General features: G+C 45.6%; 1 protein-coding gene across 3 annotated transcripts; it reads left to right on the top strand.

Moving 5' to 3' along the window:
* The first annotated feature begins 1,397 nt into the window (after nucleotides 1-1,397).
* Nucleotides 1,398-18,325, top strand: akap1b (A kinase (PRKA) anchor protein 1b). 3 transcript variants are annotated; one of them, XM_035622745.2, is made up of 11 exons: nucleotides 1,398-1,554; nucleotides 5,924-7,503; nucleotides 10,082-10,206; nucleotides 10,546-10,672; nucleotides 10,791-10,909; nucleotides 12,109-12,286; nucleotides 13,221-13,371; nucleotides 13,610-13,677; nucleotides 14,023-14,096; nucleotides 14,184-14,249; nucleotides 14,385-18,325. In XM_035622745.2, the coding sequence occupies exons 2-11, from the start codon at nucleotides 5,949-5,951 to the stop codon at nucleotides 14,445-14,447; spliced, it is 2,526 nt and encodes an 841-aa protein (XP_035478638.2). In that variant the 5' UTR covers nucleotides 1,398-1,554; nucleotides 5,924-5,948; the 3' UTR covers nucleotides 14,448-18,325. The 3 variants fall into 3 exon arrangements, with proteins under 3 accessions (XP_035478638.2, XP_035478641.2, XP_035478640.2); XM_035622748.2 differs by lacking the exon at nucleotides 1,398-1,554 and adding an exon at nucleotides 1,999-2,839; XM_035622747.2 differs by lacking the exon at nucleotides 1,398-1,554 and adding an exon at nucleotides 2,903-3,789.
* Nucleotides 18,326-19,239: the final 914 nt, after the last annotated feature.

Here is a 19,239-nt window from a genome sequence, read left to right as displayed (position 1 = left end):
GATTTTCTCAAATCCATCAGTCACTGGCAGAAATTATGCGACAATGAGTTTTTACAGCAGCTGAACTTAAATGAAATACAAAATATATAGTAAAAAAAAAAGGCAAATTGACTTTGATGATGATTTTTAGTAGGTGGGTATTCAGAGTTTTTCTAAAGTCAAACCTGTCAGTCATTGCCAGAAGTTATGAAGCAAAGAGTTTTGACAGTACAGCAAAAGTTAGATTCTGAGTCATATCAACGTGCAGCTGTGAGACTTTTAATTTCCCAAAATTGATACAGTAAAAATGAATGTTTGTAGGCAGAGTTGTTCTGATCTCAAATCTATCAGTGACTGGAAGAAATTATGCAGCAAAATGCTCATGTATAAGTCATGAGTATATAACCTGAAGTCGTATCAATTAACTAATTCCCCTCGCACGGTTAACGTGTTTTGTTCACACGTAAAAACATGAACATACCTGACGGACCGCGCATATCGAGGACATAATAATCATTTTTAAATTGAAGTATAAGCCTTTAAGGGGATTTGAAATATAATGACACTTGGAAACCTCCACATTCTTAAGCATCACACATGTAAATATTATCCAATTAAGATATTTTTTTTCCTGTATTTCATTCGAAATACTAGGTTAACATTTTATTTTGAAAACCGGATATTGCTAACTCTGTATGTCAGTTCGCCCCGGGCCGTCTTCTCTCCTCCGCATCTACCATAAAGGCTAGAAATCGAGGGCACTCCAAATTCGGCTGGTCTGACCAGGGAGAATTGAATATTGCAATATAATATTGCCTGGTCTGCCAGATGGCTATATGTCCAGCACTGACAATAAATATTTTTGTATTTATGTCTTTGTGTCATATTAATAAAAAAGAGGTAATTTGACAAGTCTGGTTTCAAGTTATATCAGCAAATACATATTCAATTTCTCTCCTTCATGCTCTTTATATGTGTAGGTGTGTGCACACGTGTGTATATCAACGGGAACCTAGACACACACACACACACACACATTAAACAGTACATTTTTAATGATTAGAAGCTCTTAAAAATGTGATATAAGTTTATATCATGAATTGAAGGATTAGATATGACATAATATTTGTCTCCTCAACAACTTAAAACTGTTTCTTTAATAGTATTTTCTTGTCTCATTGGGCATAAATAAGATTGAGGTAATCCGTGTTACTTCTTGTTGTTCTTGTTTAACCTTGCGCTACTACGGCACTCTTTGTGTTGATCTTACCAAGGTGCTCATTCAGACATGACACCAACATGTTCATGTATCGTTGCCATCCGATATTTGCAAAGGGGTGTACTACTGAAATAGGTGCCTTCCACTGCCTTCTCGGTTAACGCGAGATCACGGACGTCTTGAACCACCGAGTATCGCGAGACTTTACCAGCTGTTCAGTCTGTTTTTTTTTTTTGAACGTACAAGTCGGTCAACACGTGGGGAGGAGAGATTGACTTTCCAAGGGGACACTTTTCGAAAAACCCACATTATCAGTAGAGCTCTCACCGTGGCGGCGCCAAGGAACCTAAAATACTGTAAGTAAACACGAAAAGCCGAACTAAAGCCAAGTGCACCTCGCAGCTAAGGTGGAAGAACATGCTAGCCTGTAGCCGATGTGCATGATGTTCGCACGGGATGACTTGGTTCCAATCGACTGCTGGGGGGGTCCAACACACGCAGTCTGTGGAAAGAAAGCAATTCACTGACATCCCCCCCCCCCGCTTCTCGGCGAGATGTCTGCAGTTTAGCGCGTCGCCAAACGAGTGCAGTGATCCCGTGTCATTGAACGACTAGCCTACACATCTTCAACTCGCTCAACGACCGGCGCACTCCGGCTAGCCCCCGTGTCCCCCGTTGTGTAACTGAAGTCACCCCAACCCCCCTCCTCGCCCGCGGTCTCTGCGCGCTCGCCACCGTCGACACCCGTGTTGCCTTGAAATAGTAGCGGAATGCCCGCGGGCTGTGGCGGGGAGCCTCGCGCGTTGGCTATCGCGTTACCACCGGGCCGGCTAGCGAGGCTAACGTGGAGGTCTGAGGCCCAGGAACACTCTTTGGCTTAAGACGTCCTTTAACCCCCCTGCGTGGGCCTGCCTCTTGACCCCTCGGCGGTGCGTTGGGTCGCGGTCGAAGCTGCGTCACGCAACCCCTCTACGTCGTGGTCGGACGGTTTGCCGAACGGGAACCCCCGAAGTCGCGTCCAACACGAGGCTTTCGCCGTATAAAAAAAAAAAGAGCCACCGGTCACGGTCACTGGGCCGAAAATAATGCAGCGCGGGGAAGGCGCGCTCAGCTGCCTCGACAGTTAGACAAAAACCAAAAAAACCGTGCGTATGTTCACAGACGTGGGGCCAGTGTGCTAGGGGGCCCGCCTGCTGACCCAATGGCCGCCTTGTACCCGCGAACCGCGGCCTCCCGACCGGCCGTGCTTAATTCCCGGCGGTGCATAAGTATAACGTTAGCGTCGGGTCACGGCGAAACCTCTCGTGTCCCGATTCGATTCCGGACGCGCGTTGCGCCGAACTCCCCCGTGCGTACGTGCCATTTAAACTAAATAAATAAAGAAATACATGTGGTGCAGTTTTATTCCTGGAGACGAGCGGTTCGCGTGGGCCGGCAGTGCTCTCCGGGGAATTCGGCGTTCGAATCAGACACCTAGCGGCACGCGCTAAGCTCCGGTTTCTATCAACTGTGCTCGTGGTCGGCTAACTGGACGCCCACCCGGTTTGGTGTCTCTCCCCCCCCAACAAACACGGGCTGGACATTGTCGGGCTGAGGCGCACAGTTTTGCAGCAGACTCGCCGTATTCGGGGGCTTGCAGAGGTAAAGAAACGTGTGTATGGGTTTGGGGGGGTAACATCTTATTCTGATAACCATATCGTAGCATTGCCTCCCTCGCTTGCAACGAGGGACGGAACTGGTGACTGCTACGCGACAGTTCGATTTATTAGAGCTAGCATTCGCCGCCGGGGGTTGTGCACGGCGAGCATTGTCTGTATCAAGCAGCTTCCTTTTCGCTGCAAGTATCGCAGTGACCCCGGAAAGTGAAGGTGTCCGTCGGCCGAGGTTGAACGGATTAGCCGGTTTGCTGTAGCTAACATCGGTGGAACTCTCGCGGCCGCCGTTTCACGCATGCTAAGCTAGCCGGCGCGCCGAACGTCTCCTGTCAAACGTTGCGGGGTGGTTGTTCCACAACACGCCCCGCAACGGTTTTTTTTTTTTTTCCCTCGCAGGCGATTCCCGCACCGCTATTGACGTCTCCCCCCTCAGGCGTGGGGCTCTCTGGTGAAAACCACGTGTGAATTATTAATAACAAAAGTCGAGTTTCGACGCAGGTGCAGCCTGTCCGGTTTAACCAACCAGTGATTGACCTTTTTGCTGATAACGTCCAATCATTGGTCACGCGGCGTGATAAGGAAACGCACATGTGCCGAGCACTGAGAAAGGAGTCTGTCCCTTCGCTGTAAAGGCACAGAGGACACACAGGACCTGTGGAAGTCTCTCTTGCGTGTGACAGCGTGTCATGTCACTGTCGAGTGACTGGGGTGTTGTTAGTATGGACAGTAGTCCCAGGCGCTGTCCGCCGCGCAAGCCCTTCAGGGCTGCCCCGTACTCGTCTTGTTGGAGGGCCTGGAACACGTGAATGCAGCCGGACCGTCAGCCAAGGTCGAAGGCCGAGTCTTGACTTTAAGGTCAAGACGGGCACCGGGGAATGCCGGTCCGGCTGTAAGGAATCCTCCACGTTTGTGACTCCGGCTATAACCTTGTCCAAGGTGAATGTAGTGCGGGCCACCATTTAACAGGCGCGCACACACACACACACACACACACACACACACACACACACACACACACACACACACACACACACACACACACACACACACACACACACACACACAGCCACGAGATAACTGGTCTAGAAGTGGCTGAAGTGTGTGTGTGTGTGTGTGTGTGTGTCAAACACTAGACATACACACAGTGGGGTCTAAAAGTTTTTATTGTTGGTTTTTTTATTATGTACTAGCTGGCTTTCTGTTGTGGTTTAGGTGCCCATATAGAAACATTTTAATTGTTGATTTGGTATCACAAGGGAAAGCTTCACTCATTACTAGTAATAAAAAAAAGCATTATCACAGTAATAGTTGATACTAAATCCGGGGTCGGGGGTCTTCAGAGGCTTCGAAGCTCAGTTCATCAAACCTGGGATATGTTTTCGTTATCTGGTTTGACTTAACCGAACATAGACCATCCTGGATCACCTGTACTACGAAGCTGGATATCAACTGTCTCAGTCAACCCTGAGTTTTCCTGTCCGGTTACGAGCGCACTCATGTGGTAGATGGGGAGTCGTAAATTACAAGCAACATCATCAGAACCATGAATAAAGTTGTGAAGAGAAACACTGACACATGCAGGTAAATTTGGTTTAAGTGAGAGTGTAAAAGTGACATTCTACAAAGTGAAATGTAAATAATAAGATCAAACAACTTAAATAGAAAAGAGCCTGTCTAAATATGTTTCAAAATTTTAAGTCACACTAAAAATATCATGTAAATAAGCACAGGAATTTATCAAGTTTACTATTGAGTGAATATTTTGGCCCTTTTGTCTGACGATGATCAAACTGTGATGAAGAAAATCTGAAGTGATGCCTCACTGAGAGGAGAAACATTAATGTGATGTCATCAATCACACTGAACTGTTCATTCATGATCATGAGGAATATTGTTCAGTGTGGATCATTGTTCTTATAAAAGAGATAGTGTTACATTTTTATTACTTTGTATCTACTTGTGTTCTATTGAGCTGCAGTGACAGAATAAGAAAGTAAATAATCTTTATTGAATTCAGATATACGATATTGAATAGGGTAGTCTGACCTGAAGTAACTGAGATTTAATGTTGCCTGTGATTGATTATCTTTCCCAGGCTGGAATACACAAGACAATATTAATGTTTTTGTCAGTGTTCAATAACTGATGATTTCTGTTTCAGCCAGTGGCAACATGGACACATAAATGTCTTCCAGTGCTCGTATTCTAAATGTCTTCATGTATTCCTAAACTGTTTCCAATAGTGCCAACAATCGCTGATGGAGATTGGCACAAGTTCAGTATAGTAAATATATATCATGTACATTTTGGCACACTATTTTAGCATGCCGTTCATGTTGTTATTCTATACATTCAGATACACACAGCTGCAATCTTTTATTTTCTTGTTCCTATAAATCAGCTCTTTCCGTTGTTACTTGATATTGAAAGTGTAGAGCCCAGACCTCCGCTGCTAGCTACAGGGGCCGGCAGTTGATTACGTGGAGCAGGTGGCAGAGCCAGCAGCCGTAGAGGTCGAAAGTCCAACACTCTGTCTCCCTGTCCCTCTCTCTCTGTCTCTCACCTGTCTCTCCTTCCCTCTTTCTGTCTCTCTCTCTGTCTGTCTCTCCCTCTGTCTGTTGCTCTCTCTCTGTCCCTCTGTCCACCTCTCTCTTTCTGTCTCTCTGTCCCTCTCTCTCTGTCACTCACCTGTCTTGATCTCTCACCTGTCTCTCTCCGTCCCTGTCCCGATCTCTCACCTGTCTGTCTCTCTCTCTCGGCCTGTCCCTCTCTCTCTTTCTGTTTATTTACATGACTTCTGCAGTAACAGAGTTGGCAAATTGTCCAGTGAATGTACAAATGGAATGTATTTAAGTGTAAGAGACTTTCAGCAGATTTAATCAATGAATTGGAACTGTTTTTTGGGGGGATCCAGCATATTTCCCAGTATCTATCCAGGGAAAGAAATTAAGGGATACAATTAAGTATAATCCTTAAATCATGGCCATTTAACCACAGATTTGCTACAAATTGTATTCAGTTCAATGTACTCCTCAGCTAATACAAATCTGTCTTTCTTTGCAACTTTCAGGTGTAGCTGCTAGTGTCCTGAGGAAATGCCGCTGACGTTTCGCTCTGTTGTACCCTACACACTGCCCGGAGTACTTGCACTAATTGGTTGGTGGTGGTACATCTCACGGAAAAAAGAGCGCATCATCACTCATGGCAGCCCAGAGGGGGCTCCAACTGATGCCGGCCTGAGAACATCTCCAGCAGAGGGTAGCAACGGTTTGGTTGAAAAAGGCACTGTATCCCCCACGAATGACACGGAATGCTCCACCCACAGACCTCCAGAGGTCATCAGCCAGAGAACAGATCACAAAATCATTTCCCGTATTCATGTCCAGGACAATGAAGCAGCACCTTCCGTGGAACAAAGTTCTGAAGAACCTGCCCCTCATCTTGGCAGCAATAAGGGAGAGGATGTCCATAAACCCTCTGTCTTGACTCAACTATCACCTGGCAAGGACGAGAGCTTGCTGGTGTCATTGAAAGACCCAGAAAAATGCTCATCGATTGCTTTTGTATTGGAGCCGAACCAACACCAGCTCAAAGATCCAGCCTTTGCTCCAGAAGCCGTGGTAGAAGAGGTCGTCTTGTCCAGCCGGTCTAAAGACGTCACCAGCTCGGCCCCAACAACAGCCTGCCTGTCTGATGCAGAGAGGCCTGAGCCAGAGGGAGAAGTTTCACAAGATAAGATAATTGTCTCTGCAGTCACCCCAGCCAGAGTGAAGAGAGTGATCCCATCAGAGGCTGACTCTCAAGAGACGCCGCCTTCAGCGCAGGATTTCCACCAACAAATTCTAACGAGCACACCTACCACCGCAGACCTGACCTTCACAGCCTTGACCACCGCCCACGAATCCATCACCTCACCAGTGACCACAGAGGACACCCAGGTGCACAGCAGTGGACAGGAGCAGGATCTGGAGCTTCTGGCAGCTGGACTCGTATCTGGGGTCATCACGGCAGCCACCCAGGAGGTCCTTGGTGTCACCAGGTGCCAGATCACAGACAGCAGCACACCACTGGCTAGCAACAGACGATGCACGCAACAGGAGCCAGTTGCCACAGCACCGCTGCACGATCATCTACCGACAAGCTCCTCTCAGAACAGCTGCGAGTCTCGAGAGGCAGCAGAGAAAGAGCAGCAAGGGAAGACTAATGGATGCTCCTCAGCTCCAGTGTGGGAGCCTGTTGAGATTAGTCACACGGCTCATCAGACAAACACTGCTCAGAAAGGCCATTGGCCGACGCGGGAAGCAGCGCCAAGTGTGCCTCTGCTAGACATGAAACTGAAAGGTAATGAAGTGGCCACGCTGGCCGAGGACTCCGCCTGCAGCACATGCCACTCTGAGGATGGCATCAGCAGCGAGGACCTCCAGAACAGCACGTTCGACAACCAAATGGATGTGATCCAAATTACAGACTTGTCAGCTAGAGAAGCCGCACTGTCTCAGTCATCGTCTGAGATGGCCACAGAGACAGCGGCTCTGTCCATAACTGAAGAAAACTTGGTGGATGCAGAATGTGAGATTAAGATGCTCAACGTAATGGGCCTGAGGAATATAGCCCACGTCCCGTGTGAGGTGGAGACGGACCATTCTGGAGGTCAGTTGCTGATTATAAACTCTGATACTTGATGTTTGAGGCAGATATTGATATTTGAGAGTTTCAAAATCTATTGGAAAACTAAAAACTGCTAACCTGCACTATAACAGCCTGACTCCGATGTACATTCCAGCTCTTTTCTGTTTGTGTTGTAAAGTTTTCTGGGAGTGTCTGTCTCAACACCTGCCTACATTTGGAAAAAGACCTTTAAATACAATTTTATTTGTATAGTGCCAAATCACAACATACATTAGCTCAAGGCATTTTACATAGTGAGGTTCAAACTTTACAACATTACAGGGAAACCCAACAGTTCCCACAATCAGCAGCACTTGGCAACTGTGGAGATAAAAAAAAGAAATCTCGAACAGAACCAGACTCAGTCGGGGGCGGAACATCCGCCTTGACCGTTTGCGTGAGAGGAGAGAAATGGTGGAGAGAGAGAGAACAATTGTATAAGCATTGCTTTAAGCTCTTTTAGAGTAACTTATGATTACAATAATAATACTGACAGTAAAAGATGCAATGACATTATTCATAATAATGACAGATTTGGATCCTGCTGTAAATACATTGGGGCATATATAGAGAGAGACAGAGGGAGAGAGGTGCTCATGATGGGACAATGGATCAAATCTATTGTCAGTTTTGATTGGTTCTTCCTCCCCTTACGATGATGTCATCAGTGTTGAGATCCCCTGGGAACCATCACCAGCCTTCAACTGGCCCAGCCTCTGGGATCTCTCCAGCCCTACTTCACAAACCAGCTCTGGTACCCATGGTTATCTCCCCGATTAGGCCAGCACCGTAGGACTGTCTGCTACATGAACCCTTTCTATGGGACTCGTGATTACTCTTCTTAATCATTCCATTCAATGATTCTTTTTTAAATAGATTTATCTATTGATAATTTTTTCAGATTAGTTGATTAATATAACGATTTTTTTTTCTGATTAATCTAACGTTTATTTTCATTTTAGTCGATTAATCCTTTGGTAAACTTCCATTAATATTATAATATAAACAGGGCAGATGTTTGAATTTCTCCAGTGCCGAGGTGTTGTCCAGCTGCGGGACTCATCCCGTTTACTTCCTCAGCAGCAGTAATCTGGAGACGATAGAGACAGGACAGCCAACTCTGTTTCTCAGGACCTCGCCATGCTCACAGTCACTCGCTCCGCCGCTCTCTCTCCCCCTCTCGTTCTGCCACAAACACACTATGCACACACATTAATTTAATTTCTGCATACCCCAGAACGGGAGTTGCCATCACTGGGGATGGACGTAAGTAGTGCGATGCGTCGACTAGTTCTACACAAATCCCCAAATTAAAGTTATGCGCCGCCGCAGCCCCTAATCTACGCCACGGTCTGTTCTCTACCTATTGTATCTAAGCTTAGTCCGAGCCGTCACGTCTGTCTATGAACATGACACCCAATGGTGTTCCCCTCCAGCCAGCTGCTGTGACGCTTCTGTGGAATTTGATCTGGCCAAGCTCAGAATACTCCTCAAACAGCTTGGTGGCCTCCTACTCCCTGAGGCCTTCTAGGAGCCGTGTGTCCCACATGTCTCTGGTCAGACCGCCACTCCTAGTCTCCTGAAATGCCCATATGACCAGAATGGCCTCCTCCTGCTTGGATGGCATGACCTTCAATATTGAAGACGTAGTCGTATCAAATATTTAATGTCCAATGTTGATCTCTCAAGAAGTTGTTCGTAAGTGAAAAGCAGTGAGATTTATGTTGCCATCAACAAAATTGTGTCTGCATCTTTTGAGTGGAGAGTGTGTGGAAACTGTGTATTGTATCAGTACTGTTAAATACTTGTTGAGGGACATGAGTCAGTGCTGTGAGAGGAAAAAATGATTCAGTTGTGTAACTCAGTGGAATTCAATGCAATTTCCACTATCATGCTTCTTTAAAAAAAAGTTCAGTTCATTGCTGACAATCATCATGGGGACTGTCAACAAAAGAAAAGTAGATGGTGAGCAAACGGTGCAAACACTGCATTTTCCCATTCTGCAAAAATTTCGAAGAGATTTCTGAATACGCTGGTGCTGGGGAAACTCCTTCAGCTATTTGACGAAACGTTTGGGGACGTGAAAATTAAACGAAAGGAACTGAACATATTTGTCGGGCTGTTTAATGTGGAACCAGCTGATGTGCCTGAAAACCTACAACAAGAAATAATTGAGCTGCCAAGCATAATCCCGAGGAGACGAGCAGGGAAATTTGCATCCCGGTTTGGAACAACCTTCTTCCGTGAGCGGTTCTTTAAGAAACTGACTCTGACTTAGACTGAGTTTGCTTAAAACTGACTAAACCAAACCTAGAAAACCAGCCTTTTCAAAGAGAAGCAGTTCCGGCCACGAGGTCAGCGTGATGTGCTGTATGTGTTCAGAGATGTAGCGGGCCACTGGCCCCTGAAGGACGTTATGAGCATTTAAATGGCCCCTCATAGGAAAAAGGTTTCCCTATTCCTGCTCTCATTCAGGCCGTAATGTGCTCTTGGACCTTAAAATATTAATCTGATTGATATTGATATTGAATGCCATTATTATTTTTCTGTGCATGCCCAGGCTCCGATGTGAATAGTATGGACTCGGTAGACAGCGGCTGCACCATGAGCACCGGGGAAAGCCAGAGCAACCACGCTGCCTCCTCGAGCTCTGAGCTCATCATCTGGGAGATTGAGGTGCCAAAGGTGAGTCAGGGCAAGTGACACATGTAAATACATACCTCGTGAGCGAACCCTTATAATCAGCTCCAAGTTCACCGTACACACAAGTTCGCTGTCGCTCTGTCTGTGTCTGTGTCCATTGGTTTAACTCTCCAAACCGGATGCTCTATTTTTGGTCTACAGGGTCTACAGGTTTGTAGACCCGCTGCTGAGCGTTGTCACATAAGGCCACACTAACATAAACTCTCAACTTCATCTAAACTAATCTTTAAATTAGCCCTGGAATTAATGTAACCATTGTTGTTTTGTATAAAAGAACTCCTTTTGACACGTCATTGTCTCTGCGTGTCTTCCTTGCACCAGCATCTTGTCGGACGGTTAATCGGGAAGCAGGGGAGGTTCGTGAGTTTCGTCAAGCAGACCTCTGGTGCGAAGATCTACATCTCCACCCTGCCTTACACACAGGATGTCCAGATCTGTCATATAGAGGGTGAGTCACACGTTTAGTGCAGGAATCCAGATTCTTGGTGGAAGGGAAAATGGGAGCATTTTTCACAGAAACTTTTTTTGGACTGTACCTTGAAGGTTTGTGTTTGATCTCTCTGCAGGTTCGCAGCAGCAGGTTGACAAAGCCCTTTCAATGATTGGGAAGAAGTTCAAAGATCTGGATTTGACAAACCTGTACGTGCCCCCACTCGCGTTGCCATCGCTTCCCATGACCTCCTGGGTAAGGACGTGCTCTCTGGCTGCTCTGCGCCACCACTGATCTTGAACTGATCTTTAATTGGTGCAGTGTAATAAGGCTCATAATGTCTTGGAAATCCATAGGTTGGTTATGTTTTCATCACAGTTTGTTAGCTCGCAGGATTACGCAAAAACGTCTTGGTAAATTCCACTTAATTGGGTCTAAGGGTATAGCTATGCCAAAGGAAGAATCCATGCCCCTTTTTTTTTTCAGCAGATCTTGATAAACGGGCAGATCCAGGAAATGTTTTTTTCACTTTGTTTAACATGGTGAGATAAGGCGTTAGCCTTGGCAGCGGTATCCACTCTCGGTCCGCCCTTCTAGTTTTTAAAATGCATTAATGTTAAACCCAAGGTGAGGGATGGACTTTGTGACTTAAAGAGTATAGCCATGTTTTTGCATCATGTTTAGTGCTAATAGGAGTTTATCAGCTACCTGAATCTGCCAAGGCAAGTTTCAGTAGTGCTGCTAAAACATTCAAATGTAATGAGAACCTACTAATGACTAGTGGGAGCAACTTCTATTTACTTAGTTCCTCCATATCAGTATTTATTCACATAATCTTTCTGAGTCTCTTTGGCCTCTATTCGACACCACAGGTGTCTGCAAAGAAAAGCAAAGATGTTCTGAGTAAGTCAATGAATGTCACTGTGTAGTGACAAGATCTGTTAATTAAAATCCAGTCAGCGCAGTAGGAATTCTAAAGTAGAACCAGCATTATTGGTTTTCAGTGCTAAGCAAACTACCGATAAGTACAGGTTTGGTATCTGGATTTGGAACTAAGTTCACAACATGTAAAAACCCCATCCAGTCACATAGAACACCAAAACACTACACATCTACTTCAGGCTACAGGTGAGAAGATAGAATACTCGAACACAAAAAACGCTGCACATACATTCTCATGTTGTGCAGGACTGCACAACCCAGGGAAGTGAATACAACCGTAGTAGTTAATTCTACATCTGTGTTTGCAAAGGTAAAATTAGAATTACCATGATACAAGTGACAACCCACGAAACGTTGACTGACGCTTTCAGGAAAGTTTTGCATTTCATTGGCAGAAATTCTTATTTTGTTCCTGTAGTGTGCTGTCATTTATATGGACTGTGCACTGCATCGTGGGTGGTCGTCATTCACTGGAGCAGTAACAGTTGCCGCCATGTCCTTTGTCCCCTCAGCTCCTGCTGCCCAGCGGGGTGACGGTCGAAGTGATAGTGGTGAACATCGTGTCAGCCGGCCACGTCTTCGTGCAGCAGCACACCCATCCCACCTACCACGCCCTGCGCAGCCTCGACCAGCAGATGTTCCTCTGCTACTCCCAGCCCGGCACCCCGGCCCTGCCCTCGCCCGCTGAAGGTAACCGCGGTCAGGTCTCAACGCACACACTGATCATCGATCAGTCTCTGACTAGTAAAACATAGGCTTCCGCAATAATCATTCAAATCCACCAGGCGTATTAATGGGCTTTTTGCTTTGGTTGAGGGAGAATTCAAAAACATCCACCTGTGGGTGGGGATGTCCCCAATATTGAGTATCTGCTGATGCCAAGTCCTGTTTTGGTTTTTTTTCAGAGGGGAGCATCTGTCACTGATCCCGCATGTGGTGTTGATCTTCTTGTATTATACCCATGAGTTGTGAAACTAAACAAACACCATAGTCACGTGTTTCGGGTCTAGAGTGAAGCTCCACAGCTGCAGCTCTCTGCAACCAGACCCTACTACAGCTGACGTGAAACGGGAAAGGATTGGGCCTACATTCATGATCATTAAAGCCGATCCTGATCAGTTAAAGATGTCTTGCTCGGCCCCAATACCGATTTGTTGAGATCGGATCGTGTTTTTCCACAAATAAACTGGCCAGTTACCTAATTTAAGGCGAACATAACATCTGACACCAGGCAAACTTATCTTACACTACATGTGTCCTGGACAATACTACAACATAGACAAAAATAAAATGTAATCCTCATATGCAGAGTCACTGTTCTGGTTCTTGGTAACTTCACTGATGTTCAGAGATTTACACACACACACGCACACACGCACAGTGCCTGTGTCGGTGAAGGATGATGGCAGGATGACTGCGGGGTCTTCTGTTTGTTGTTGTTTATTCATTTGCTGATGTAGGTACAATGTTATGTGAATAAGGTATAAATTGCCATTTGACTTTGTATAATTTTCAAATGTTAAATGTGTGGGTAGTGCTCTTTGTAATGACTACATGGCACGGTCCGGTGTGGCCGTGCTGCTACTTGCAGCTCTAACGGTGTCTCTGTGTATTTGTCTCCCAGTGGGTGTGATCTGTGCAGCTCCGGCAGTGGAAGGCGCATGGTGGAGAGCTCAGGTCATCACTTTCTACAAAGAAACCAACGAGGTGGAGATCAGATACGTTGATTACGGAGGCTATGACCGAGTAAAGATCGACTCGCTACGGCAAATAAGGTGAGTGTGGCCACGTTAAAACTGTTAGAACTGACCAGAACTGTGGGGATAGTAAATGTAGTGAAAGTACCAAGTCATCCCGAGTGGCAACTCACTGTGACGTCGCCCGTTGGTTTGTGAGCTGCTGTTTTGAAGCCTTGCGTTTTGCAAATTACAGTTTTTTTTTTTAATTTTCTCCCAATATTTTGATTTGAAAAATATTTATCATTTTTCGCCCCACCCCCTTTATGTTTTCCAGGTCTGATTTTGTAACACTACCATTTCAAGGGGCAGAAGTGCTGCTGGACAACATCAACCCACTTCCAGGTACAACATTGTTTGTGTTTTTAACATGTCATTTGAAAACCTAAAGGTAATAATTCAACATCAGTTTGAAAACTGTAGATCTACTTTTGAGTATGTCTGGCAGTTCTTTCATTACCTTTGCCAAGGAGACCGGTGATTGGTGTGGTTGGTCTCTTTGTTCGTGTGTTAGCACGATTATTCCAAGGAATTTTTTTGAGCTTGAAATGAGTCATCTTGTTTAAAATGATCTAGTGCTCTTTTTTTCCTTCTTCAAAATGTAATGCCAAGTCCAAAACTATGTGTGAGAAAAGTGCAGCGACTGTATAGTTGGAACTACGTTATGACGTGTGAAATGTGTTCCATCAGGAGAGGATCGTTTTTCACCAGAGGCAACGTCTTTAATGGAGGAGATGACCCGAGGGGTGGCGCTGCTCGCACAGGTAAGACCGCCTCCCTGCAGTCACTGCGGCGCACTGCGGAGTTCACGCTGCTCTCTAACCCGTGGCCTGTCTCTGTTTTCTGTCAAGGTCTCGAACTACGACAACAACACAGGCCTGCCCCTGGTCCACCTGTGGAACATGGTGGGAGAGGAGGTACGGTGCATTTGTAATTCTGTGTCACACCTGTAGTTATAGGGCTCAGTGCTGTATGTTTAACTGCTGCATTCCCAACACTGATCTCCATCAGTACAGTCATGTCATACTCAATACTTTTTTTTCAACCCGCAGGTGATTTCAGTGAACCGCACACTGACGGAGCGAGGCCTGGGTGCGTGGGTGGAGGGATTCTGAACTCCTAACATGCCCTGACCTCTACACCTCCACCTCACCCCCCCTAATTCTCCTGTGGTCAGCAGTCTGGGCTCCTGGCCTGTGGTTCCACACCCACCACTGGATCGAAGAAGATCTTTGTTTTTCTTCTTTCTTTTTTTCTCCGTTTTGTTTTGTTTTGTTGTTGTCCTCGTTACCCTCCTCCAATCCTTTTGAAAAGAAATGTAAAAAAAAATGATCGCAGGCATAATCTACAAGAACAAGGCACTGCTTGGAAATGAGACAACTCCCCCCCTCTTGTACTTGTACACAAAAAGAACTTCAAGAAGGACAGAGTTACTTGGAATTTTTTTTAAGAAAATCTATATTATAACTAAATAAAGGTGCAGCAAATATTTTTTTTTCCTCCCCCATCCTACCTTCATTTTTTTGCTCTGGGTCTTTGCACTTTTGACTGTGGATCGTCATGCTGTGTGGAAGGACAGGCGCCTCCCATCAGACTCTCTCTTGTTTCTAACCGCCCCGAGTTCCGCCGACACCTCGGCTAGAGTCGTCCGTAGCTCTTTACTGCTCAAAGTAGATTTAACAGCCTTTTTTGGGAGAGTATTGTCTGGACTGAACGTGTGGGGGAGGGCAGGGGAGGTGACAGGGTGCTGGAGCAGCCAGCCAGTGGCCAGCCCACTGGTCCCAAGAGACGCGGACCTCTCTGGGGTCTCATCCAGAGCTGCTGCAACCGCCTCTGATCCACTTTTCCCCACCAACCTTCACTGCGTCACAGGCGAACTGTGAACTTTCGAGCTACCACACAACATGCAGCTGCACAGCTTTTCACACTGGAACTCTGGAAAGTTGGACAAGACTTCTCAAGTCCATTATTTTCCAAGGTGCGTTTTTTCTGATGGCTGATGCAGGTCATTATGTTGAGCCTAGTTTTAATCCTTACACTACATATGCTCTGGTTTTAGTAAAGTGTCCCCGAATTCCTGAGAGATGGTTACATCTTAGCACTTTATTAGGAACACCTGTACGCCTGCATATTCAGGCAGTGATCCAATCGACCAGGCAGCAGATCAGTTGCTGAAATCCAGCAGATTAGGGCCGTAAATAATGATTATTTTCATAATTGATTAATCTGATTAGTTGTTTGGTCCATAAGATGTCATAAAATAGGGAAAATGTAGTTTTTCCCAAAACTCCAAGATGATATGTTTTGTCCTCACACCAAAGACATTCAGTCCACTGTCATAGAGGAGCAAAGAAACCAGAAAATATTCACATATAAGAAGCTGAAATCGGACAATTTTGACTTTTTTTTCATAAAAAGTACTTTAACCGATGAATCGATTATCAAAAAAGTTGCAGACTAATTTAGTAATCGATTAACTGTTGTAGCTCTACAGCAGATGCAGGTCAGAAGCTTCATTTGATCTCAGTGACTCTGACTGTGGCCTGATTGTTTAAGTTGGACAAGTTGGTTTTATTGTTTCTGAAACTGCTGATTTGAGATTTTCCACAAGTAGAGTTGTTACTCAGAATTGAGCCAGAAACAAGCAAACAAACAGAATATCCAGAGGTCAGGGGAGAAAGGTCACTCGGATAACAACTCCACCGCTGTGGTGAGCAGAGAGCGCGTCAGCTGACAAATGACGTGATGCAGTCAGGAAGTTTCCAACGTCGTCCATGACACGGAGACCCGAGGAACTGTTGACATGGTGTTCCTAATAAAGTGCTCGATGAGTGCATGCTCCGATATACTCGTGCACAAGACAAAAATCCGGTTAAATCTGAGGGGGAACAAAGCAGCGAGAGCTCGCGGTCGACCCGTAGATCTACTGTACCTGTCGACAGTACTGCAGTTTGAGCAACTTACTGTATGACGGGTTCTATCCTAATCCCACAGAGGTGGGGACTGAAAGAGCAAGAATGCACTATGCTAGAGGTCGATGTGACGTGGAGCAGAGCTGGAGTGTTGGTGGCAGACGGCCACAGCGAAGGAACCACGAGAAGGGAAAAAGGCCGCTGCCGCCGTCGGTCCGCTCCTCTTGTCCTACGCTCATCGACCGACCCGTTCTTCGCATGCGGACAACGGTTCACTTTCTCTTTATGTTGGACTCTCCCTGGGGCAGCAACACCCTTATCTAATTAAGATCTGTAGGAGCTGGCAAAACCAGTATCTCCACCGTGATCATGTACTCAACCCTGATGTGAGATGTAACGGTGATACCTGCTGAGAGATCCAGTCAGGGAGACGGTAAAGAAAAAAACGATACCTGACGAAGGGCAAATGTTTTTGATACGAACAAAATATGACACTGAAGATAGTATTGAAATATTCAAATGTTGAAATGTTTCTGAAATATGTGTGGCTTTCAACATTTAGAGGGTAGCATTCTTTTTTTTTTTTCTTTCTTTTTTTCCCCAAGATTAACTGAAATCACAGATGTTTAACACGCAAAAGTTAAAAGTAATGCAGGTGCTAACGAAGAGCATGTGGGTTTGTTTGTCTCATGCGAGTCGACGGTTGGCGGGGGAGACCAAAAAGGTCAAAGGCCCCCCCCAAAAAAAAAAGTAATAGCCATGCGGCGTTTGTCACGGTGGTATTAGTGATACGCAAAGAGCAACCAGCACAGGGTTTGGCTCAGATCAACAAAGCGGGTGCAAATGTTCAGACATCCATCCCAAGGTCATGAGGTCAGACATGGAACTAGAGGCAAAGAGCAATTCACTGCGCGAGAAACTGCAAAGCGGGAACAAGTTAAACATTAGAAAGGAGCGGACGAGGACGCGCGTGGTGGTTTGACGTTTCACGACCTCTTGGGGTCGAATTAACCGGAGAAAAAGCTCGACCCATCTGAAGTCCCATCGGAAGAACCGGGTCCCGAGCAGGGAGCGTTTTCACTTCCATCTCTCTCCGTCTTTTCACCATTGACTTTTTTTTTTTTTTTCTCCCCTCTGTTTGTTTGTTGTTGTTGTTGTTTTTTTGGCCAGACATTAAGTCATGAAGTCAGACCCCCCCCCCCCGTGTTTCTGATATGGCAACGTGAGATTCAGGCCAAAGGCGGCGAGTGGAGGAAAAAAAAAGGGATTCATTTCCACGTCACTGATCTGAAGAACGTCAGATCCACACGTCATCGTTTTTATTGATGTTTTTCAGTGGAAACAAAAGTGGATGTTGTTCTAGCAATAAGGCAGCTTTATTTGGACTATGTGAAGGACAGAATGTGTGTGTGTGTGTGTGGGGGGGGGGTGCAAGTGTTTAATTATTTGACACTAAGGACTAGGAAAACTAACATGTAACATGGGTAAAAACTGACTTCAGTAACGTATCTCAGGAATGGTTCGTGCGGCAGGAAATATTGCTGAACGGCGACTGACGGATGACGGAGGTACAGAGGACGCGTTGGTGCTGGAACCGGAGCAGTAGCCATGTTGTCCATCACCGGCTGGTGTGCATCCTCCCTCCCTCGTTTCACACCGACCTCTGCTCCTCTCTCCTTTTAACCCCCCCACCCCCACCCCCTGCTGCCCACAGACCCCGTAGACCTCTGTCCACTTCTCTGTAAATACCATATTGGACTGTACTTTTCTATAACACTGGAGAGAAAGAGATATAAAGGGAACATGTTTTTGTTTGGTCTGGTTCATCTTCCTCTTCCTCCTCCTCCTCCTCACTGTCCTGATGCCGTGGGACTGATTTGTAAAGTGTTTGCACAGCTAGACGAGTCATCATTTGATTATTTAAATGGATGTTAAGCTGTCATGCCCAAAAAGCATTTAACATGTACAGATCAGGTTTTTTGGGGGATTTAGTTTTTTTTGCTAGGCTCATCTTTAAGTTTGATTTGCTGATTGTACAGATCTATTAGGGAGACAAAAAAATAAAAGTTATTGAAAGTGTATTCTGGCTTTTTTTTTTTTTCATGTCTTCGGATGGGAAGTGTGTTAATCAAAGGATGTATGTTCTTTGCTTCATAGAAAAAAAAGAAACCTTTAATGGTCATGTTAATGTATTTACAAATATAAAGTAATTCATAAAGAAATGGGACAGGTAGACGGGACAGGATTAAGAAATTACTTCAGAATTGGGTTAGCTGTGAGAGTGTCACCTGCTCCACCACGAGCTCCGTGGTGAACCCGTCTCCATGGCGACGTGGTCGCTGCTCTGCTGATGGGACTCAGTGTCACTGCACTCCACCACGTCAGCATCTGTCTCTGCAGTCGCTCACAGGACCCAGCCACAGCTGCTGGATTACTGACCTGAGAAGTTTTCTTCGTTGTGTCAATTGCATGGACTCTGGAGTGTGCCAAAGGAAAAACGATGTGCATTCAACTATTAATGAAATCAATTTTCAATTATGAATTGGATTTTTTTTTTTAAATGTATTCATTCAAAGTCAAAACTTACCTTGATTTTAATGATGTTGAAGACAACACACCTTTTAGCCTTCTCGTGACTCATGTTGACCGGCTCCCAGCGCCCATTTTATATTATGAATCCCATTCAATGCGGTTAATTTCTCATTGAGGATACAAACAGTTAAGTCCATAAGTATTTGGACATGACTGATTTTTTTTTATCTGCCCAATTGTGAAAGCAAGTTGGACTGATGGAGGGAGATGAGTTGGGCACATGGGACTCTCCTCCTCCTCCTCCTCCTCCAAAGCTCCCACATCACGTCATGTCAAACATGATTGAGGCAGTTACGGCATTAGCATGTGTGGCTGCAACTGGAAACTGGGTCACTGGGGTTTATTGGCACGGAGGAGGAATTCTTCAAAGACAGAGAAACGAGCCTGAACTCACCACAAAAGC

This window comes from Scophthalmus maximus, chromosome 11, assembly GCF_022379125.1.
Source record: "Scophthalmus maximus strain ysfricsl-2021 chromosome 11, ASM2237912v1, whole genome shotgun sequence".
Taxonomy (NCBI): Eukaryota; Metazoa; Chordata; class Actinopteri; order Pleuronectiformes; family Scophthalmidae; genus Scophthalmus; species Scophthalmus maximus.
This window is presented reverse-complemented; position numbering and strand designations above follow the sequence as displayed.

Excerpts from the sequence above, each read along its gene's own strand:
- akap1b (XM_035622745.2), top strand. The coding sequence starts at position 5,949 with ATGCCGCTGACGTTTCGCTCTGTTGTACCCTACACACTGCCCGGAGTA. Across the intron at positions 10,207-10,545 it reads GGGAGATTGAGGTGCCAAAG|CATCTTGTCGGACGGTTAAT; the intron begins GTGAGTCAGGGC and ends TCCTTGCACCAG. Across the intron at positions 12,287-13,220 it reads CCTGCCCTCGCCCGCTGAAG|TGGGTGTGATCTGTGCAGCT; the intron begins GTAACCGCGGTC and ends TTTGTCTCCCAG.